The 23,898-nt window shown below is 45.9% G+C and overlaps 1 protein-coding gene across 7 annotated transcripts in view; it reads right to left on the bottom strand.

The window, feature by feature from the left end:
• Window positions 1–23,898, bottom strand: part of KATNAL1 (katanin catalytic subunit A1 like 1) — a 37,463-nt gene that overhangs the window by 5,837 nt on the left and 7,728 nt on the right. For 2 of the 7 annotated variants that reach the window (XM_080560672.1, XM_080560673.1), the window contains exons 3-8: window positions 16,313–16,473; window positions 14,147–14,315; window positions 7,258–7,385; window positions 6,648–6,753; window positions 1,446–1,604; window positions 444–570 (exon numbers count right to left, since the gene is read on the bottom strand). In XM_080560672.1, the coding sequence (XP_080416798.1) occupies window positions 444–570; window positions 1,446–1,604; window positions 6,648–6,753; window positions 7,258–7,385; window positions 14,147–14,315; window positions 16,313–16,473 (850 nt within the window). Of the gene's footprint in view, window positions 1–443; window positions 571–1,445; window positions 1,605–6,647; window positions 6,754–7,257; window positions 7,386–14,146; window positions 14,316–16,312; window positions 16,474–16,582; window positions 17,114–17,136; window positions 17,607–18,566; window positions 20,472–20,514; window positions 21,371–21,450; window positions 21,586–23,898 lie in introns of those variants that run through there. The other 5 variants (XM_080560677.1, XM_080560676.1, XM_080560678.1 and 2 more) reach the window with 5 other exon arrangements.

The following is a 23,898-nucleotide window of genomic DNA, read 5'->3' as shown; positions in this document are numbered from 1 at the left end:
CTCGGTGCACAGAACTGGTACTAAATGTGACTAAAAGGGTAATATTAGCTGCCACTACAGCACACAGCAAAATGAGATCTGATCACTGGGGCCCTGAGCAGGAGATTCGAGGAAAGAAGGGAAATTTGTTTAAATTGCATCAAAAATGAAGGCCTGCTTTAAACTTCACAAATTTCCATTATCTGCTTCTCCTAGAGCAAGGTGTCTCTTAAAAATGAGTTCTCAATTTTCCATCAAAATTGGTATCTTAGCAAGAAATAAAGCAGAGCACCTTTCTGAGTTATCTGCCTTCAAACACTCAGAAAATGTACTCCTCCCAATTTGTCTTATTTTCCCCCCACCCACAAAGCTAGGTTTTCCAGATGGTTCAAGTTTTTTACATTCCCATCTGTAACGAAACAGCACCCCGGCCCCAAAATTAAAGCTAAGCCTGTAATCCTTACCGTCCATTTGCACCAGCAACTCCGACTTGACTCTGCGACTCGCCTCGTGCTCGTCAGACGTGCCTCTGCGACTGCAGATGGAATCTATTTCATCAATGAAGATTGTTGTTGGAGCGTAAAACCTCGCCTTTATTCAAATGGAAACACCGCTATTAAGACTTGTGCAGCAAGCACAGGCCCTCGTCTGACCACGACACAGTTCAGCCTAAAATACCGCATAGATGTCTTCCCCGCTTGCCACAAGAAAAATAATTCAAAATCTTTGATTTACAAACTGCTTAAGTTTATACACTTCAAATTGTGCCCCTCGAGTCAGAGGTCTTTCAGTGTTGGTTGGTTTTCCTCAGATACCAGTCTTGAAAAGGGGAAAAGGAACACAAGCACTGTACATACAGGCAGTTTTTAATGTCCAGGTTTTTGTGCTGGTGAGGACAAGGCACAGGGGACAGAAAGGAACCTAGTCTACCCCAAAATAGAGAGGTTTCAACTGAGAGCGTGCTAGAAGCGAAATGAAGATCCCAGCGAGGTGAATGACCCTGCAGTGTAGGTCCACATGGGCATGTCTTTCACACAGCCCACATGACGGGCTGTGCTCAAAAATTCACTGAGAAGCTCGTGCCCATCACTCAGAACAGAAACAGATCTAAAATATGTATTGCTCCTAGAATAACAGCTCCCAATCCCTTCTAATTTCAAATTACTTCCTATTACTACGGGTTTGGTATCCCATAACTAAATAACTGAATTTCTGTCAAGATCACCACCCTACTTTTAGCCTGGAAAAAGCTCTCCTGAACACGGGTGACGAACCCTTTCCTTCCTAATCCTCAGTGACATATCTGAACAAGATGGATACAAACAGATTGTCTTTTCCTGCCTGGTTGAGGGGGGTCTCGGAGCAGTGAACTCCATACTTTCAGAGCGCTACAGAAGGGGCAGGGAGCCGAGACGGAGGCCCCTTCTCACCTTAGAGCTCCCCAGACCACGTCATCGAGGACGTACCATTTCAAACAAGAGGCGGACTAGCTTCTCAGACTCGCCCCTGTACTTAGATGTCAGCGTGGAGGAAGACACGTTGAAGAACGTCGTTCCACATTCTGTAGCAACAGCTTTCGCTAGCATTGTTTTGCCAGTGCCGGGAGGGCCAACCATCAGCACACCCTGAAAGGTGAAAACAAAGGGAATGAACAACAAATGAAGGAAATTTGCACTATATTCCTCTATACTATACCTCAATATAATCCAAAATCTGTATTTTAATTGCTTAATGACAATTGTAATCAGCGGAAAACAAAAGAACCCCGTATAATGAGAACAACATGGAAGCGTTCTGCAATTTACTTGCCTTACCACTTCACCCGAGTCAGAATCATAACAGGCAACAGCTGCTGCTGCAGCTCTCACCTGGGAGGCAGGTGACAGATTTACAGCCTTGCTCTGAAACAGACAGAGCCTGGACTCGAACTTGGGCCCTTCCCGTCTCACAAGTGGCTGCACACGTGGATGAAGAGAGTGAAGTCATCATCTTTTTGGAACAAAGGCTCCTTCGTGAAGAAAGTTGCACAGAAACCAAAATACTTTTGCAGAAAGTAGAGCATTTTTCTACAGAACAACATTTTGCCAACAAATCCTAACCAAGTGTGTGTATGAATCTGGTTGATTTTTACAAGTCAGTGTGCTGAAGAGCACTCAGTGAACACAAGGACGTGTCGTACTGTTTAATCTCCCCATCTAAGTAGTTCTGTGGCCGTCAGGTTGGGCAGAGAACAGATTGAGAGCAGCCCTGTGGAGAAGGACTTGGGGGTACTGGCGGATGAAAAATTGGACACGAGCTGGCAGCGTGCACTTGCCGTGCAAGAGAGCCACCCGTATCCTGGGCTGCATCAAAAGCAGCATGGCCAGCAGGTGAGGGAGGGCATTGTCCCCCTCTGCTCTGCTCTGGTGAGACCCCACCTGGAGCCCTGCGTTCAGCTCTGGGGCCCCCAGCACAAGGGCAGAGACCTGTTAGAGCGAGTCCAGAGGAGGGCCAAGAGGATGGTCAGAGGGCTGGAGCACCTCTCCTATGGGGACAGGCTGAGGGAGTTGGGGTTGTTCAGCCTGGAGAGGACAACAGGACAAGGGGTAATGGTTTTAAACTGAAAGAGGATAGGTTTAGATGAGATATTTGGAAGAAATTCTTTGGTCAGAGGGTGGTGAGGCCCTGGCACAGGCTGCCCAGAGGAGCTGTGGATGCCCCATCCCTGGAGGTGCTCAAGGCCAGGCTGGATGGGGCTCTGGGCAACCTGGTCTGGTGGGAGGTGTCCCTGCCCATGGCAGGGGGTTGGAGCTGGGTGGGCTTTAAGCTCTCTTCCAACCCAAACCATTCTGGGATTCCATGATTGTCTCAGCACTATACAAGCAGGTTTTTAGCTGGATACAATGCTCTCAGGACCCATGTTAAGACTGTAGCACGGGGACTGGTTAACCACCCTGACTATAAAGCAAAGACAGGCTCTTTAAGTGAGCCACGACAAAAACAATACAGGTTTCTGAAGACAGGTGACCCTTCCACCATGAGGTTACCGCTCACTCTCAGCACTAAATCGGGATAACGTTTTTAAATAGTCATCTTCATGAATCATCTTTCCAACCCTTTCAGCACCAGAGCTGGGGCAACACATTGTTCCACCCCCTCACGGCACTAGAAAAGGACACTGGCATTTTGAGCATGCTCTGAAAAAGCGGTGCTCCAGCAGCTTTTTTTTCCCCCCAACTGCAAGGTCTGATTACATGCTAACAAGAGTTTCCTAAAGCAAAGTTGCGGTGTGTTGCAGGGGTAATGAAATTAGCTGGAATTAGAATTGCACATCATAATGTGCTTTGCAATTAATATCTTACATAAAACGCCACAGCAATAAAGTATCTGTTAAACGCAAGCCACGGAGCAAATTAGATTTCATCTGTTCCCCACAAAAAATTTACCTCAAAAAGCACAAAGAATGACATGGAAGAGATCTATAAAAACAAATCAACCGGGAATGCAATTATTCAAAAACGCACTATTCAAAAGCAATCGCCTCTCTGTATTCCATTTTCCATTAACTCTTAATACCTTTATTGCCATTTAACACTTAGCTAATGCAAGCTCAACATACATTCATCGGGAAATTAAGTCAGAAATGTTCATACTTCCCCCGTACAGCTGACGGCCCAATGTCACTCTTCAGGCTGCTCAAGGTTCCCTAAATTCCAGGGCAGCGAGCATGAAAAGTAAATTGACTTTTTTTCTCTCCCCATGAACACTCAGACATGTACGGATTTGAGTTGCTGCAGAGTCACACTGACGTTATGATAATATTGCAAGTACAAGCCTGGAGCGCCTGGGTGAAAATTACTCAGCCTGTAACGGGCAGGTCAGAGATGCCTTACCGGCCTCTCGGAGTTTCAAAACGTGCTTATTTAATATTTTAAAACAAGCATCGCCTCACTTCAAATCGCACTCGACCTGTGTTCGATGAACTGCACTTACTGCAGGACCTAGTGACACAAGGGGCTAACATCATTTCTTTGGGGTGTAGTTTTAGTCCTCCATCACTCCGGAAGGTCAAATTCCAGCTTCAGCTACACACCCTGCTCACTGCTGAACCCAAAGCTCATCGCTTCGTACCTCCTGCGCAAGTACTACAGCGAGCATTACCTAGCACAGGATACTGGTGGCATTATCTATGTGCCTGACACAGGTGCAAAGCCAGGGGAACACCATGTTCTACAGGGATTTAAAAAAAAAAAAAAAAGAAAAAAGTCAGTAATAAAAGAAAAAAATCAGAGAAACCTTGAATACTCAGGAAAACAAGGTGTTCACGGCTGCAAAGAGAAACACATCGGATCAAGTTGCTCTTTCTCTTTGCAACTAGGAGGGGCTGCCACTTACTCACTAGTTAAAATCCTTGATGAACACAAAGGCTTCTTTATTCCTCCTCTAAGGCTCTGTTAATCCACAGTATTCCAATAAGAAGCTGAAACACACCACGGGGAGTAAGTGTTTTGATGAAATCACTGCGGGGTTACTTCTTGTTGTTGTAACAATCACTAGCAGAGCAGTGGGAAGCACAGAGAGCCACCGGGCCTTCTTGGAACAAAACAGTTCAGAGGAAAAGAAAAGAGCAAGCCTTTGGACCCTCAGAAACCCATGGCTGCAAGCACACAGCCCAGTGCTGAATCAGGAAGGCAGCTCTGGCTCCTTCATGCAAGGCACTGTCCTGAGCATGAATGCAGGGGCAAACTGCGAGGGCTGCCGTGGGAATTGTTCTCAGGAGCGTCTGAACATCCAAAAACAGATCTGGCTGCCTCTTCCCTGAGTTATTGTCCTGAATGCCCAGGCTCAACAAACGCCTGCTGCTCCACTGATTACCGCGAGAAACAGCCTTCCCTTCAGAACTTCTCATCCTTGTAGCACAGTCAGAGGTCAACAGTAGGGAAAATACATGCTGTTCTACGTGAAAAATAAATTCAGGAGAGTTACAGCTTCACGAGCCCCCAGGGAAAAGGCTAACAATGAAGACTCTTCATGGACTCGTCAGAAATCAATCTGCATTTCAGGCTGAAGGGAGGAAATAATCTTAGCGTTTTTTTCCACGTCTGCAACCACCTAGCTTTCAGAAGTGATACTGGCCAGCAAGAAAGGATAATCTCATGCAAAGAGAAAGAGACTGCAACTCAGAAGATGAGGTTGTTGTTTCTCTATCCGCTGCCACGATATTTGGAGAGACAAGGCCATTGGCACTCTTTACATTCCCTGCAGCCTGTTGAGATACCTGCCTTAAAAGACAGATGGCCACTGCATGCTCTAGGCATGTTAATAGGTGGAAAAGCAGCACAGCAGCTCTTCAATCCCATAAAAAGTTTCTGAAGGCTGGACGGGTGGTGCCCCAGTAGCCTAAGAAGGAATGGATCAAATTCCTCTGTGCCAAGAGGAAGGGAGAGAGATTCAATAGACATTAAAATCTCTCTACACTTGTGACCCACAATATCTAGGCTTCATCCAGCTTGCTTAACCTCGAGCACACTGGCACTGACCACAAACACACTGAACCCCAAAGGCCACGCAGCTCAGGCCCAGAAGGTGTGCTGACCTAGGCTGGGACTCTCTCCCTACAACTAAAACCTCCGTGAGCTTCCCGCAGGCAGCAACCCCACAGCTCCTGCTGCTGCCTCCCACCCTTCCACCCTCCCCTCTTTGCTGCCTGCAGACACAAGCCCCAGGAATGACACGTCTTCCACTCGTCAGTTGCTGCAGCACTTTGTTCCATAAATAAACAGCGCCGGGGGATCTCGGGGTGGCGCAGGCTGGAGGAGGACAGCTTTGGAGGCCAGTCCTAAATGTGAGAGAAGTATGAGGACCAAACAGGAAAAGATGGGGCAAGCGTTAGTAACGTGAGGTCTGATGTATGCTGCTGAGCCAGTGTACTAAAAAACTACTCATGGACACAGCATTCCCTACACATGCCATTTCTTTGGAGACTCCGGATGGCAGACAACTTGCAACAGAGCCTCTTCTCCTCAGTTTATCACCAAATGCTTCCCTGTAACCAGAAGGCCCCTGTGTTGTGACTAGTTATTCCCCAAACAAGTGTCAATCCATCCCACGACAAAAGCAAGATAATTTTATTTTTTGGCTACAGTAACACCCACCAACCTCCTCGCTCCTCTTCATTGTTAGGCCTGAGCAAGGCCCAAGCTGGGCTCATCTCCGGTCCATCAGGAGCCCAGCCCAGCCCCATATCCTTGCTGTTGCCTGCAGTTTGCAGTCAGCGTGAGAGAGAGCTGGCATATGCAGAATAAAACAGTCCAACAACTGCTTTCCTCGGTGAAATGCTGAAGAGCAGCCATTCTATTAGGCAGAGATTTCCATTACGCGTTTCTGCTTCTCTCAGGGTACCCTATATGCTTGCTAATGTGTACAGGCTGACATACAGAAAGTATTAACATCAAGAAGCAATCACGGAGTAAACACAAGAGAATTATTTAGTGTAAAACCCGCATCCATTTCCAGCTGTTTATTTCAGCACATTTTACTTGAATCGTTACGAGAGGATTTCACGAACAAATTCCTGAACTTTCCTGTTTGGCATTTTAGCCATCTACTGCAGCCATCCACACATGCTAAAACAGCAGACGTACGTAACTACAGCTTGCCATTTACCCAGACACCAAATAAATCCCCACCTTCCAAGGTCTTCTGATCCCTTTGAAGAAATCAGGCATCCACATCGGAAGAACGACAGCTTCTCTTAATAACTTCTTGGCTTCTTCCAAATCTGCTATGTCATCCCTGTGCAAGAAGAAATTTTTATGAGATTCCCGTACAGCAATATTCCTCCTGCTTTTACATAAGGACAAACAAAAGCTTTCCACTCGGTGCCATCCCTTTTTAGCATGCCAGTGTATGCCTCGTGAGAGCACTCCTATAATCCCACGACCTAAAACTAAATGCGTTTGTGAAAGGTAGGCAAAAAATGATTTTTGACTCAAGTTACTCTGAGCTGCTTAATTAAAACTTGTTTTGGATAATGTGAGCACCAAAGCAGTATCTTTAGAGATCTCTGGAGTATGCCTTTATTTCGGCAGCACTTGCAATGGATGCGCTGCACCGTAATACCAGTTAGCAGCAAAAGCCTGACTGTAATCAAATTAATAAACTGTTAAAACCAAAAGATCTTGCTTTGCTCATTTGTAGAAGACTGTGATGGCTCCCTGTTTTAAAGGCTTAAGAGAAGAATAATTCCTCCCCTCTGCCATGCTGGCAAAACCACTGCAATTGAGAAAATCCTCATACCAATGAATGCTCGGATTCCTGGACACAATATCCCTTTCAAGAGCTTCAACCAAGTCTTTGTCGTAACCTGCTCCATCAAATTTTGGAATTTCCCCATCACCAACACCTTCCTGGGGTATTTTCTTTCCCTGGAAGTGAAAGTCACACAGGCTCGTAAGGACATTTTTCTTTGCACATACCCTTTACCGTTAAAACATTGCAATAATGTCTGGTTTAGCCTCCGCTCGAGCCACACGGAGACATGAAGCTTTAGTGCAGTACCACGATGGGCAGCAAAACCGATGTTTTCATACCCTGCACGCCACGAAGAGTCCCCAAACACCCGTGGTTGCTGCCACCACAGCTGCACAATGCTTTCTCCAGGGATGCAGCTCACGGTGACAAACCCATGCCAGACCTCATTACCTGCCGCGGTGGGTGGGTTGGTTGGTTAAATCAGTGAACCCGACTCTCTTACCAGTGCTAAACCACTCTTTAGACAACTGACAAACTTCTTGGCTGGCCAAATGCACGAATGTAACTTGTGTAAGAACAGAGACGGCGCTGGGCTTCATGCCGCACTGCAGCCTGGCTGAAGACCGGACCATTTGAAGCCTGTTTGGAAGATGCTACCGCTGCTGCTCCCCCTGCCTGAGCTCAGCCAGGGGCACCCCACCACGACAGAAGAAACACAAAGCTCTTACACCCGATGTCTTTGACAGAGGAAAACCGAGAAGGGTCTCTCCCGGTGTTTAAATAAAGCCTTCTTGCCCAGCAATTTCTCCTGCAAGCTATGCATTTCCTTTCTCTCATTCACAAGCGAGCTCCGTAAAGAGTTAAAAGCTTGCAAAAAGGTCATATTTATTTAAGGACAGCACTGAAAGCCCTAAGCAAGCTCCCCAGTCACCCAGACGTCTTTGAACTCCAGTCATTTCTGCAGCAAGCTGCAACCCATTCAGAGGCCAAGCCCAGCCTTGCCTCTGCCCCCAGCAGCCCCCAGTTTCTGGTTTAATGCCCCCACAACGCCGGCGAGCTTACGGGGTCGAAGCAATATTTTCGCTTTGAAGCATCACAGCTCGTGCTCCTCCTTCTCTTGGGCCTCTGACGACAGCAAGCACTTCGACGGCAGCGTTGGGCCGCGCCTGAAAAGCAGCTGCGCTGTTTTACCCACGGGGGCCGAGCAAGGAGCTGCTTTAGGACTCTCTAACTCAGCCTCTAAATGCCATCAGCGAGCAAGTTAAAGAATCCCAGCTGGCGGCAAAAGAGCAGCCTCAGCGAAGGCCTGAGAGGCAGCTGGAGACACACAAAAAACCTCACAGTGGAGAAAGGAAAAGGTAGCGACTGCACCCCTCCTGCCTGCCGTTTGCCCACGAGGCCGGTGAGGGAGCAGTTTATCTCCCCCCTGTTTTTATTTCTTCCTTCCAAGCGAACGCGGTGTTGTTCAGTGCTCCCAGCTCAGGGTTTCTGCAATGGAAATCAAGCTGAGGGTTGTAGTTAGACAAAAAGGTGGTGTCAAAAACGTAATGGCCTGGCGTAGAAAGGAAAGGGGGAAAAAAAGCCCTGTGGAGTTCGGACGGTTTCAGAAGAGAGAAAATGGAATCCAAATGTAACTATAAAAAATTTAACTATAAAAAAAATCACAGTAAAGCAAAAGGTATTTGCTGTCTGTTTGTTAGAATTTCTCTCATATCCCTCTATAAGGAACTGACTGTCCTAGTGGAAGAATTTCCCTGTGCATCGGCATCCAAAGCGCATCGGCTGCGTTGCTTTTTCAGGGTGAAACTGAGCAAGGGCAGCTCAGAAGGCAGGGCGAGCTGCTCAGCTGCTGCGCCTGGTGGAGGAGGCTGGAGCAGCTCGAACCCGTGGCCCTGAGGCAGGGCTGCCTGCTGGAGAAAAGGGGGGAAAGAAAAAGGGATGAACAAGTAAATCAGCCCAGGTGATGGTGGGCTCTTAGTGTGATATAGCTGAAAGAGGGCCCAGCCCTGGCCCAGGGACTCTTCTCCTGCCTCCTGGGGGACAGCAAGAGGGGACGCCACCGGGAGATGCACTGTCAGTGTCATGCTGCTGCCATTTTGCTGAAATTCAGCGTTTGGGGGGTTTAGTCCTGGAATTAAACCGAGATTTAAAGAATTTAGAGGCCCACGCATAATAAGATTATTAGGGTTGGTCCCAAATTGGCCCAATATTCAGTCCTCTGTCAGCAGGTGAGTGGAGACCCGAAAGAAAGGAAAGCGTGTCGCCTGGGCGCAGGCAGCAGGACTGAGTGACATGTTCTCGTAGTGAGTAAGCACAATTTCCCCAGCCATATCCTCGTCTCTTTCCCAGCTTTAAGTAAGGCTGCAGTGATGGCTTCTCTCTCGGGATGCCTGTCCGCAGACAGAGGCGTACAGGACTGCAAGAGACCGCTCCCACCCAGCCCCCTGGCAATCACATCACCCAAACCTTCTCCTCAGCCAAGTCCTGACCTCAGCGCAGTCAGAAATCCACCAGGAAGGGTCATCAGACTGGAATAAATATCTCATTTCCAACCTCTCTCTGCCCTTGCGCTAGGTTTGTGCATTGCTTGCAGCAGCCGTCTCTTTGCTGTGCCCACCACCCCGCTGTGCTTGCAGCACGCCTGTGCTCTGCCCTCATTTACCAACCCCTTCTCTCTCCCCTCTTGCAACACGAGCACATCTTTGCGGAGCACGGCTGCTGAAATGCACACAGAACAGCCCCACCAGTGCCACCTGTAAGAGCATCAGTATCTCTCCTCTCATCCAGCTGGGCTGAGGACTTCACTCTCGCTCCCATCACACCGCTGCCTTGCAGTCAACCTCCAGCAGATCATTCACGTAGGATAACCATGGGGCTGCGATGACCAGAACGGGGTACGAAGACACCTTTTCTTCCTGCAGGCTCTTCCCACCACGCAGAGGCAGCAACGACTGCCAGATGCCCTCCGCACCCCGTGCTGCCAAAGCTGAAGGTGGCACCTCACTCGGGCAGCCAGCCCTTCCCATCACCGCCAGGGAAACGGTGACGTGCCAAAGTTGGACACGATGATTTCTACTGATACATCCCAGCCTGTCTTCTCCACAGCTGCTGAGCTCCCGTCTTCCAGAAGAAATTGTCCTTACTGTCCCTGAGGGCATGGCCTGCCACTCCGCACCGCTCACCACCGTCCCATTTCCACGACATCCAACTCCTCCTGGCTCGTCCTCCTCCACTGGTGATGGTGCTTCCTAGCTCAGCGACATCAGCAAATTTAATCAGCACTTTTGTGCCGAGGTCATTAACTTAAGGGTAAAATATGAGTCCTGGTCTTGAGGAAATCCACAGGTAATTTGCCAGTTGACTGATATTTTTGGTTTAAACTCTCCTTGCTGCTTAATTCCTCCCCAGCTCTTCTTCTCCACCATACGCCCTCTAGATTAACTAATTAATTCCCATGTGGCACCCCGGTAGATGAATTTCTTTCTCTAAGACATTAACTCAAACTCTGAGTTCTTTCTTTCACAGAAAGTGCTAGTAAAGGCAATACCTGTGCTCAAGCCATTCATTTGCCCTCCGTTCTGCATTTGTTCCACAACTTTGCGTACTGTTTAGATAAAATTAACAACTCCAGTTGCCTGGACCGCTTTTCCTCGTCCCTTCTAAATACAGGCATGGTCAACACAGCTCACCATTCCCCTGAGACAAGAGCAGACCCAGGACGTTTGACTGGAAACCCCTGCTCCCAGCCCTGCCATCTCGCCTACCAGTTCTTTCAGCGTTCTGGGATGGAGATTAAAAAGCCTTCCAGTCCCAGTTCATGGAGGTCTGTACTTCCACCTACGTGCAGCTACCTCATCTCACATCTTCTTTTCCATAATCTGCCTTGCCTATATGCTTCTGATGTTGCATGTTGGAATAATCAAGCAAAAAACCTCTTTTATGGTATTTTAAAATCACATCTTGATCAATTTTAATATTCACTTCACTGACAGAGCAGCACAGCCCTTCGCTATTTCGTATCCTTTGCAGCAACCATCCTTGCTCACTGAGGATCAAAAATAATCTAAAGACCACTCCTAAAAGCATTCGGGTATGGTATTATGCAATTTCTAAAAGACAGACAAGGTAACATTCGTGCCACCTCTTTAAGCTGAACTATCGAACAGAAGCTACGACTCTTGGAAATGATGCAGCAGAAGGTACCTTGAGAACCAGCCTAACAATTTCCCATGGAAATAAGAAGAAAGCAACACTTGAAAGCAGTTATTTTTAGAAAAAGGGATGTGTAAATGTAAGAGCTTAGTGGATAAACACCATCCGTGTGGGTTTCAGTTCAAAATTATTTTACAGAGCACTCCAAAAGGCCATTTTACAGGCATAGTCAGGTTAAAACTCCTAATAGCAGGATGGATACAGCCAGAATGAAAAGATGATATGGCCTGGGAAGGAAAAACAGTGATAAAAGGCTTCACACACATAGGCAAAATACTCTTAAATATACATACTATAGCTGCTTCAAAAATATTAGAAATAAATATGCATATCGCATGGTAATATAGCCAGGAAAGGGTACAACCTATTGTGCTGCAGCGAACATCTTAGGAAATGCTTTAACTGTTGTTTTTAACTGAACATAAAGTGTTAATGAACTTTTTGATTCAACATCCAGGGTGACCTCATTGCAGCTTTTCAATACTTAATATTATAAAAAAGATGGAGAGCAACTTTTTGCTCAGACAGACAATGACAGGACAAGGGGGAATGGTTTTAAATTAAAAGAGGGGAGAGGTAGATGAGATGTTAGGAGGAAATTCTTCCCTCAGAGGGTGGTGAGGCCCTGGGCCAGGCTGCCCAGAGAAGCTGTGGATGCCCCATCCCTGGAGGTGCTCAAGGCCAGGCTGGATGGGGCTTTGGGCAACCTGGTGTGGTGGGAGGTGTCCCTGCACATGGCAGGGGGTTGGAACTGGGTGGGCTTTAAGGTCCCTTCCAACCCAAGCTGTTCTACGATTTTACGAACAATACTAGGCCACAGATGGAAGTTTCTGTTAGCTTTACTCCAGAATGAAAGCCTGCAACAGTTGCAAACCGAGAAAGGATAAATCTGAAAGGGAAGTTAAACCTTTCATGCCTGTGTGTAAAATACGGGAAGTTGCTTTAACTTCTTTCACTTCCCTTGCCTGGCTATTTACTCTTTCATTCAAAATTTTCTTCAAAGGAAAACCATGGGTTCCTTACATAAATCACCAAACAACACAGGAGAAGTTGTAACCTGGTGTGATTTTTGCAAATATACCTCAGACAAAGAAAGTAAAATGACCACCAGGTAGCTAGAAAAATGCAAAAAGAAGAACATTTTTTGAGTAAACATTAGTAGCTATTTTCCTTCTGCCACCTAGTGACCGATTTATTCAGATGAGGGTAGCATTTAAAACATACCATGTTAAGCAGACCTTCGTGACTTCCTCTGTCTGACAGCAGCAGTGTCGCTAATCGTGTTATTCCCAGAGGTATGTATTGTACAAGTCATGGTGGTGTGGGCTCCTTATAGTAAACCCTGGTAATACTCTTCCCAGGAAAGCTGCGAGAGCCCAGTTCACCCTCATTAGAGCCGAGGCTCTGGAGGCCGCCTCACATGAACACAGCTGGTGAACCTGTCACAAACAACGCCTCCAAGCCCCTGTGTAGCTGGCATAACTGTAAACAAGTTCGCAGACCCTTACAAGCTTTTCGGAGCTTGTAGGACATACCCTTGTTATTTTAAATCTTACTGATCCAGAGGCGAGAGATTTCTAAAACGATTACACTTGAACCGTGCAGTCACTCGGTGGCACTGCTGAAGATGTGTGTGGCCCTACCTGCTAGCTGTAACAAGGGCTGATACTACTCAATGCTTTTCTTGAGTATCAGAAAAGCAATTCATGATGGAAAGAGCGCATCTTCTGAGTTTTTCCTGCACTGAGACACAACCTGTAATAGAAGGGCCACAAAGAGACTAACTGAAGTCATCTGGAGGGAAACTGGACTAAATATTTTCTTTTTTGTCTGCCTAGATCCATACAATGCTGACTGTGTGCCCCGTAGGAAGGGGCTTCTTGTATCGCTGTCTGTCAGGAAGGGAAAGCCACTACAGCACACTCTGGACTTGAATCACGTATACCACAGATTCCTCGTGTTCCCAGCACTGACTCCACAGCTGAATTTAAAAATGCAAGCGTCTCAGAAAGCAGTTTGCGCACGCAGGCATTTTTCTCAGCCACAAAACAGTCCTTCCTATATATCAGTTGATTTGACATCATTATTTGACAGTGAGTCACTGTTTCTGCTTTTCTATCACTTCAGCACTGCTTCTTTGTCACGGGCCCACAGAGGAAAGAATCCCCAACTTACTCCAATTCACTGAATTGTTATTTTTTTTCTTAAAAAAAAAAAAAAAAAAAAAGACAAAGCCTTTCCAAGAAGCATCTTCCTAAACACCATAATAATAACAAAAGCTTTTTCATAAACAAAAGAAAATTAAAGTTGCTCAGGGTTTGCTTTCATTGCATCTCCTTCACACCAATTTCAAATATGTAATTTCAGACAATTTGGCACACATTTGCATACCACTTACAAAACCCTACTAGACTTCCATGCACACCCAATTTTACTTTGGCATGGCAGCAGCGACAGCACTGTGGAACTCTTTTTGTAATGACTGAAGTCTACAGAAGGGCTCTGGTCTCACTTCTGTACTTTTTATGCGGAAATCTTTACACACGACATGAATTGGACCCCTTTTTTTTTAAAAAGGGGGGAGAAGGGACTTTACCCTGACAGATTAGAGTCAGGATTATTGTGGTTTCTTTTCCTTTTTTAAAATTTGTATTTAATAAGTGGAAGTATGAATGCTTCCTTAGCCACCTGTGCGTGGCAGCTCCTTCCCCCCACGCCTTACCTTGTCATCCCTCCCTCTAGCCCTCGGCTCCCTGTCGCGGCTGCCTGCGGACTTGTCGCTCCTCGAGGCCGGGTGCGCTCTGCCCGCGGGCCCCCGGGGCTGCAGGCCTGGGGAGTCCTTCCTCAAGGGCTTTGCTTCTCGGTTGGGACGTTTTATCTGAGGCGGGGCCCTAACGATTAAAATAAATAAATAAATAAATAAATAAAAATGCTAGAAACAGAGTAAAGAGAGCAGTGTTAAGGAGGAAGGATTCTAGTAGCTTGTTAATGGCATTTAGTGAATTAACACCAAAGCTGACAAGCCCCTGTGTCTTAGCTCTTGATATCTGAAAATCCTGCAACCTATTTCTGTCTAACACTTAAAGACAGAAAAAAAGACAAAACACAAATTTTCAACAGCAGGGAAAAAAAAAAAAGAAAATTACCAATATTATTTATCAGCCAAAACTATTGTACAAATCTTACAAAAAACCTGTATGCTTGCAACAAGAGAGGAAACAACTTGGTAAAAGAGATGGAATTACAGTTTCCTCTGACTCTTAAATCACAAGAATATACCAGGCTACATTTATATGCACAAGTCCTACACAGCCAGAAGACGCTGCTAGCAAAAAAAAATAAATGCTGGCTAATAACTCTGACAGGCTCCAAAACAGAAAGAGAGAATTTAAAAAAAAAAAATCCTCCTACCTCCAATTTAATTCCCCTGAAAATGTCAAAACGTAGAAATTGCCCAGAAAGCAAAAGCAAGCAGAGCCAAACTGCAAGCACCTGTACTTGCGTGCATCACCCACAATATCAAAGGGAACTCAGCAGTGGCATGAGGAGGCAGAATTTGTTTTTATGACGAGGTGTCACAGTCATTTTGCTCTAGGGATCAAACTTGAACCAGAAAACTGAAATACGTGGCCAGAAATGTCACCCAACTTTAATTAGTGTTCCCTCCTGAATCTTCTACTTCGTCTTGCTCTGAGTAACTCAAAATTTGCTAACTGCAAAAAACATTTTCGTGGAACATGACTTAAAAGGAGTACGTATGGATACGCAGTCTTGCATAAAACTGCTGCATTTTGCTTTGTATACATTTTCACCAAGCTTAACAGCACACGAGAGTGGTTAGTTTTCCTTACTTATTTGCACAAAATTTAAATTTCAGCTTAAAAATGCAGATGAACTATTCGGCCCTTACCTCTACAACAGACACGAGAAGGAATACATCTTGTACTTCCCATGGCATTACCACAAAATTCTGATAATCATTTCTACCACTCACTAAAGGAATCAACGTTAATATTAATTTTACATTTACATTTTTTTTTTTTGGAAAAGTGAAGAACAGCTTGTTTGACAATCATACAGCACATGAATTTACACATAAACTTGGCATTTCCTTCTGCTAACCCAGATCTTTCACTTTCCTTTTTTTCCTTTGAATATACGAGTACACAAACATCAAAATTCTTCGTTATTAAAATACTAGAAGAATGTTGGCATGTTAACCTTTATTCTTGTATTTAAATTAGATTTGTTTTGGTTTTCTTCTTCCAACAACCTGTGTCAAGTTCTATTAGGGTAAAAACAGGAATTTCACAAAACACACATGCAATTTGATTTAAGACAACTATTAGTTAGCTAAAGTTACTTTTAGAGTGGTTACAAAAGGAAAACCAGCATGTATAGCAGAACATGGTTAGCTAACCAAACTAACCAGTTGATTAAATAAAGGTGATATTATCCCTAACTAGGGAGCAGTTTCTAACCACTCTGTCCTTCCAGCTCCTTCAGTTCCAGCTCCTTACAGAGTCCTCAGCCATCAACGAATTCAACTGCTTAAATAAATTGAAGTGGAAAAGTTTTCTCTCTGCATATGACAAAGGCAACTGTCACCAAAAGCTCACTGAGCTCTCCAGCAGACTCTAGCTCCAGGACTTATTTAGTCCCTCCCACCAGAATAAAAGCCTGACTTTCTTTAGAACTCCGGTAATAAATCTGACTGTAATTTATTTACATTTTTCCCCCAACGGATTAAATTTAAGCTTTATTAGAAGTGACTAGTGTATAAACGAAATGTGATTTTCGTGTTACAAATACAATCAGAATGAAGAAAGAACTTGAAATTAAGGCAAACCAGTTTTATTCCATCCACCCTGCCTGAGCCTCTCATTACCTGTGTTCAGCTGGAACAGGAGGGGGCCAAACAGCGGGGTCTCTGTAAGGCTCATCTTGACAGGATACAGGGATATCTGCAGGTCTGTCCATTTTAAAGCTCTCTAAAGTGTTGACAATGCTCTTAACTTGCTCATATTCTTCAACTAATTCTTGTCGGACCTTCAGAAATAGATAATTTAACAATAGTTACAATTCCAACTTCTTTTTCAAACCACAGAAAGCAGTTCAAAACACGCACTGCCCTCAAAAGCTGAACGCTTCCACTCACCAACCCCAGCCCTACCAGGCTGACGACACCATCAAAAATGGAACCTGCTGGGTTCATCTTCCTGCTTGTGAGTGTCACGACCAGACTTGGAGATGTGACTTTTAATGCGGGGACCACTGCTCCGTAACATGTTATTGCCCAGATTTACACGTGCATGTTGACACATATGCACACACACACGTGGTTTTGTAGTGTAAGGGCCCCACTGGCAGATCTTTAACATTTGGCATAAAAGAAGCACTATCTCTAAGGTCCTAGTTATAAAACTGAGTCTGTAAAATAAAAATGCTATAAAATTAACTGTGATGTGCACAGAACTACCATACAATCAAAGCACAAGACCATTCTTTTTTTGGATTAGAAAGATTAGAAGACAAAAACGGGATCGCTAATGCCCTATAGCATCAGTTCAAATGATAAGTAAAGCACGCGAGGCAAGAACAAGAGGAAATTATGTCTCAAAGAAATCTGGTTGCAGAATTCTGCAGCTGAATTACATACTTGACTTTTCCATTGCCACTTAGAACTACCGCAGTAACTTCAAAATTACTTACTCAATATTGGTTCACTTCAAGTTTTCTGTCCATAAAGCCTGGGAAAAATAAAATCTGAAGATATTTCACAAGCTTTAAGTGATACGGCTTGTTACAAGACGAAGTTTTCTATGTTAAGGTCACCAGTTCTTAGCACACAACAGCAGCCAAAAAAAAGGCACCGTGCACCCTTGCTCAGAAACACAAGCTCTCGGTGCATTAGTTTAAGGTGTACTTGGATTCACCTGAGTGCACTTGTACAGCGTTTTACCCATCTTCTACCTATCGTTCAGTGATGCTTTCCATCCTGTGGGATCAACCTCCGCGCTTACTTCATTTCCACCTGCTCAAGGGTCGTAACATCCAGATGTCACCTCTTCACTGAAGGGCTGGTGCGCAGCTAAAACCAACCGAGCTGAGGCCACAACCGAGTGAGGCCACAACTAGCATACCCTGTAGGGCTGAACCTAATGCCAGGAGCAGAAGTCAACCTGTGAGACAGCCAAGGAAAGACACAGACACCCAGCTGTGCTCACGTCGTGCGTCCACATGATAAAGAGCTGGGAAAAACACTGCCTGGGAATGCTACACCGAGGCTTTGCTCTGTGGCAAACAGAGGAAGGCAACCGAGGACATCATCAACAGATGTCAACGATGTTGCCCAAAACCCAGACAATCTTTGCTGTGCGTATCCTGAGCAGATTCCAAGAGGAGAGGAGAAAGGAGGTCTGCACGGCCAGCCTGCCTCCTGAGGTTATAAACATAACAGCAGCAAATCAGGAAACTACTACTGAGCAGCATCACGCTTCATCAACATTGTTCCTGGTGGTGGTTACTGATGAAATGATGTGGCCACTAACCTGAGATCTTCTCTTCTCCATGCGTGCTTAGAAAGGAACCACAATGGGCAAGTGCAGGCGGCTGTGTCTTGTCAGCACATGTGTGCCTGATTTTCACCTGCTTATCCCATTTCTCCCTTACACTCTCATGCCCCCCTCAGGACTGTCAGAACGGCACCTTTCCTCACCCACCCCACTCTCCCTATTTAAAAGGGCAGCAGTGGCCCTCCACTTTCGCTGGGAAAGCTTCAAGACGCAAAGTGCTGTGTCACATAACCACTTGCTGGTGTATAAAAGAATGAACAAAGCGCACTCAGAAACAAGCACACATCACCTCCTCCTGGAAGTTACCGTTCTCCTAAAATACTACCAGGTACCTCCTGTGGTGATGCCTCATTCTGCTCTGTAATATTTTCCAGGAACTTCCCCCCACAAAGAACAAATTAGGACATTTTAGCAGTACAAAGAAATTCTTTGCTAGACAAAAACTTCAGCCCTGCTTAAGAAGAAGAATATATATGACTATCCCCAGCCAGATACCAGCAAGGACAGAGGCAAAAATGAAGGGTTAACCCTTGAGGTCCTGCTCAGCTCTTGCAACACCACACTTACTTCACCAGGATTTCTCCCTGCGTCTGTACCAAAGGTACCCAAGGGCATGGCAGAGCAGCCTTCTTGCTCATTCCCGATGGGACATCTGCGTCTTTCCAAAGATGCAGGACACCCAGCTCAGGCAGGGTTGTTCCACCAACGACAGTCAATGCTCGACGTGCCCCGCTACCCTGCTTTACTCCCTCTGCTTTCCCCTCACACAACCAGCACGCAGCCCCCGGAGCAAGAACTTGCTGCTGGCTTACAAACGTGATTGATTACTGCCTCGGTTCCCTCCGACTGCCTGACACGCATCCCTCCTGTCCAAAAATAAATCCAGCCAAACAGCTGCAGCGAGGTGCAGAGGTACAGATGCTGCAGCAGCCCTCTAGGGCACCGCTCCAGGAGACAGCCGCCGCCTCCTCCGGTGCTCCAGGAACACCGACGGGATTCCTCCTATCGGCCTTCCAACACGTGCAGAAAAAGTTGGTGGAAAAGTAGCAGGAAACAACTTGCCACCACTGAGGACCGGTGCACCGGAGCAGGAAGGAGGTGGTATCTGAAAATGCAGAGAAAGTGAGCTTTTGGTGCCTTGGAAGCTGAAAATTTAACAGCTGGCCGTTTGTTACCGAGACCTGAGCAGCCCGAACTCTGAATTACACAGCCCGTCACTGACTTGGTACCTGGCAAGGCAACTAAAAACCCTCAGCGTACTCAAACAACGTGACCACAAAGGAAAAACAGTTGACAAATTCCCAGAGGCCTTAGAGAGACCGAGTCAGATGAAACAGGTGCAGAGAGAGCTTCTTGCAGCTGGCAAACGAACAGCCCAGACCCAAGGCGAGAAGGGCTGGGCTGTAATTACAGAGGTGACTGAGCACAGCCTCTGAGTGATGAGCACGACTCTGCAGCAGCCTCAGAAAGCTGCAAACAGGGAAATCACTGGGCTGGGCTCACCCAGTCTCTTTGCTCCTTCCCTCCGGTGTAAGGGCTCCCAGACAGCTTCAGCTCAGGTTCCAGAGAACCCCCTGAAAATTTTACATTATTCACGTTAAAGTAGTTTTAGGAGAAAGCATGTGCTGAGTTAACAGCTCACCACTGCCAAGTAGGAAAGGTCTCGCTCTCCTTACTTCTTCTACCTAACCACGCTCTACTGGAACTCCTCTGGATTCAATTCTGGAAGAAAACTACCCTAGAAGAGTAATAAATAAGTATATATGTAAATAAAGGAGAGCTTTGTGAGGTTAGCAAGCTGCACTGGCTCACTACCCTGTGACCAGATGAACACCAGGACAGAGAACGACAGTGTGCAGAGGAGGGAGAGGAGCTGGTGATGCAGGAGGGAAGGCTAGGTGGGAAGAGCTTGGCCTCTGGGCACCAAGCAGAAAGCACATACGGGTATAAAACGGAGCTGGGTTCAGTCCTCCTTGTGATAGTTCCAAAAAAAAAAAACCACCCCGAAAAAAAAACAAACAAAAAAAACCACCACATTTCAGAGTTCCTCCGTATTTCAAAATCTTGCAACTCCAGTAACCTTTGGGATCGACAGCTTTTCTTCATTATATTACAGCCTGTACTTCTACACAACTTTCCACAACATGGGTATTTTATACTCTGGTAAATGCACACACAACACGTGGGGTTATTTTTAACTGCATCGTGCTGGAACTAAGCTAATCAAGTTTCTACAAAAGCGTTTTCCAAACCTGAAATTACTGCCTGCAATTAGCGTTAGTTGTTCAACAATCCCCATCCAAAAAAAAAAAAAGAAAGTAATTTCCCCAACCATACTGTCTGATCCCACAAAGTACAGCTCCGGCATTCGCAGATCTTCACCAGCTGCCTGCTGAATATATCCCTTAATTACTCATGAAGAAATCTGTGAAGTGCTAATAAAATGGGCAAGAGGCAGAAACAGCATAAGCACAGACTGACCAAAACGGGCTGACGATTAAAAACAAAAATTAACCTTTATTCTTTGAGCAAGGCCACAGCGCACCTCATCACCTCCTCCAGCAACCGTGGATGGAAAGGGCGTGTTGTCGGCTGCTCAGAGCTCTCCAAGAGAATCCCTGAATTTCTGCCTCAGCTCCGGCTCCAGCAGCACACAGTTACAACACGCAGCAGGTTTTGCTCAACAGCCTCTGGCCTCCTTGTAAGACGGCGCTCTCTCCCGGGGGCACGCTCAGCTGTCGTTCTGCAGCTGCCGAACTGTCACCGAAGCAGCTCCTTCCTGCAAGCCAGCTGTCTAGTAAAAAGACCACAACAGCCAAGAAACTCTCTCGGAGTAAGCAGGGGGAATGTCAGAACTAGTAAAGCTCACGACGGTGGTCAGGAGAGGAAATCTAGCTTTTATTGTTGGTAAGCATAGAGAGAGATGAGTTGCTTTTGATTTTAAACGGGGCTACTCTCAGCCAATTTTTTTAACCTCAAGCCCTTTGAATTTTCCAAAGGGTTTGAGGAATTCTCGTATCGTCACATTGCTGCTTTGGCGGGCCGCGCACTGACCTCCAGGATGCATCTTTTGTCCTTTTGAAATTCTGCAGACTGTCCCAGACTAATCATCTCTCTCCCCTGCTCAGCACTGGTTCTGATGCCTGGGACGCAGCATTGCTCCAAGTGGAGCTGCACCATTCAGTCGTTCCCAGCGGAGCAGATGATACGCGTCCACATTCCTTCTCCTCCTAATTATCCTCTCCGTGCCAAGCACATGAACTCCTGGAAACCATGGTGCCCAGTTTCAAAGCCGAAGCTGTCTGTGCTGTGTGGAATACAAGCTACCAAATACTCGGATTGTGGCACTGAGTTATTCTGTCCAGACCAACCTGTAGGAATATGAAAACGATGACACCCAGGCAAATAGAGGTGGATCAAGAGTGCTTGGGAGTCTGACCCCAAATCCTACCTAGTTCTGGTTCACCTCTGCTCTACATCCCTCAGAAAACCGCTGGCAAAATCCTCTGTAGCACACAAAGCAATGAGCCAGGTTCACACAGCACGAGGGAGCTGCCCAGGATGGAGCACCCCTACGGAGAAGTGACTGTATGGGGAGAACAGCGCTTCAGATCGGGGTATGAGTTGGTCAGCTGCAGTGGCACGGCTGTAACTGCCCTTTGAGGTGTGTTACCTTTACAGACATTCCTATTTTAGGAGGGAACGTGTACGCAAACACCTGAAACTGAGTTCCCGACCTGAGAAGTGAAAAGAAAAAACACCCTGTTCACAACCACACAGGAAAAAAAGGGCATGCTCCACGCTGCCAGCTTTCTTCAGCGTCCATCTCCCAGGAATCCTTCAGGGGGTTCAAGGAGGAAGGCAGACTGGGAACATGCATACAGACAGCAGATCCCAAAGAAGAACTGGTTTAAGTAATAATCTTTTCTTCTCCTTTAAGCACTTACCTACGTGCACATTCACGCCATGGACCACTCCCAACAGTTAAAGCTCTACCTACCTAGAGAATGCCAAACTCCACCTCCAGCAGGTTCCAGTGGCATTATCCTCCTCAGGTTCACCAGAGGATGAAGAAACCAAAGTGACTAAAGAACAGGTTTGTTCCATATTCCAAGTGAGACAGAATTTAAGGTAAAAACCCATCAGCATTCATCCCCTTAACCACAACCTAAGGTTGCTTTGCTTCTGGTGCTACTTACAAGAGGACGCAAGGGCAGGAGAATATTCTAATTTTGTGCATTATTGGGTTAGACCTTAATTTTGATAAATCTATGTGTACAAATTCTGGTGATGTAAATTTTTCTTTTACTTTTCTCGTAAGAGGCAGTGTGTCTGACAGGTACTGCTGACTGGAAGTTTGGAGGCAGCCACCAGTGGAGCTGGAAAGCAGCGTTAACATCCAGATCATCAGCGTCCCTCTTACTCTGTCTCAGTGAGTGAGAAGGCACTGCAATTATTTATCTAGGGTGGGTTAGAAAGCACGTCTACCCCTCCAGGTCCCAGCAGAAAAGGGGCAGCTATGGAAAAGCTGGCGATTCCAGGGTTATCATTTGCTCCCAGGGCTGCAGGTAGTCCCATCAATTAATGACAAGGCAGACAGCCTGGGGATGAAGAACAATACATTTTTTTCCACCCCATGCTTCTTATTCTTTGGTATTTGTCCCTGAGCCAAGGGTAGCACAAGTAATGGCAAAGCTATACTCTGACCAAGCTTATCTACCATCGCTGCGTTAGGAAGCTTCAGAACCAGCACGAGCACACAGCATGCCAGGCACTACCCCACCTGCTGCTGATCTTCCTGGGGATAGCTCTCTCTATAGTGTAAGGGACACTGTTTTTATATAAAATGGGGTAATTTCTGAGATGGTGCCAATTTCAGATCCTCTGCTAAGGAACCAGCTGCCTTCCCCAAGGAGTAACCCTGCGGACTGTGTTACTGGCCCCTTTTAACACGAGGCTTGTATGCAGTGTACAGCATCCAGTCCACGGAGCACAGGCTTCTCTGAAGCAGTTGAAACAACACAATGTCACGAGACTTGAAGTAATCTTCACGAGACAAGAGCTGTTAAAAGCTTAATGGAAGAATCGATGTAATCAGAGGAAACACGAAATACTAGAAGTGAAGACAATGCAGAGATACAGCTGCAGAACAAGGAACAAACTCGTGCTCTACCTTCATGTCAGCTACAACCTCAGCAGGAACTAAGGACGTGAACATCTCTCTGTACCAGAATGGCCAGGGGCGAGGAGGAGCTTGAATCCATACACCTGAATGCGAACATCTCCTATCGAACCTTCAGCTTGTCACAGCATCAGGACAGCTAGGCACTATCACTGCTGCCTGTCCGCACACGTACTTTGCAGGCAACATCTTAATAAGCAAACAGACTTTTACGGTTTCATGATAAAGACCTATGAGTAGAACGTGATTAGAAAATGATTGCCAACAGTTTTACTGTCGGTATTCAAAAAATGTCAGACACTAAAAAGCACAAAATCATGACCAAAGCACCTGCTGCAATAAACATAAAAATTTGCTTCCATTTTAAGTGACCTTAGTTAAACACTAATATTTGGAAAAACACTCCTTGAAATCTTCTCTTCACCCACTGCAGAATTTTATCTTCTGTAGAGGGATATGTTCTTCTTTCAAAAAATAACTTTTACACAATATGATATTTTCTTTCCTGGAACATACCTTTACATGTTTATCCTCTGAATATTAGTATTATTATTATTTCAGATGGAGTGCATTTTCTACAATGAAAAATATACACATGTAGAAGGATGATGTATGTGATACATGATCCAGACTAAGAGTATTACTTGGGGTTTTAGAAACCTGATCCAAATTTGCACATTGTAGAGTCATAGCTACCTGCTGCTCAGACAACCGCTC

The sequence above is a fragment of the Anser brachyrhynchus genome (assembly GCF_964034855.1).
Source record: "Anser brachyrhynchus genome assembly, chromosome: 1".
NCBI lineage: Eukaryota > Metazoa > Chordata > Aves > Anseriformes > Anatidae > Anser > Anser brachyrhynchus.
The sequence above is the reverse complement of the archived record's forward strand: the minus strand, read 5'-3'. Positions and strand labels throughout refer to the sequence as shown.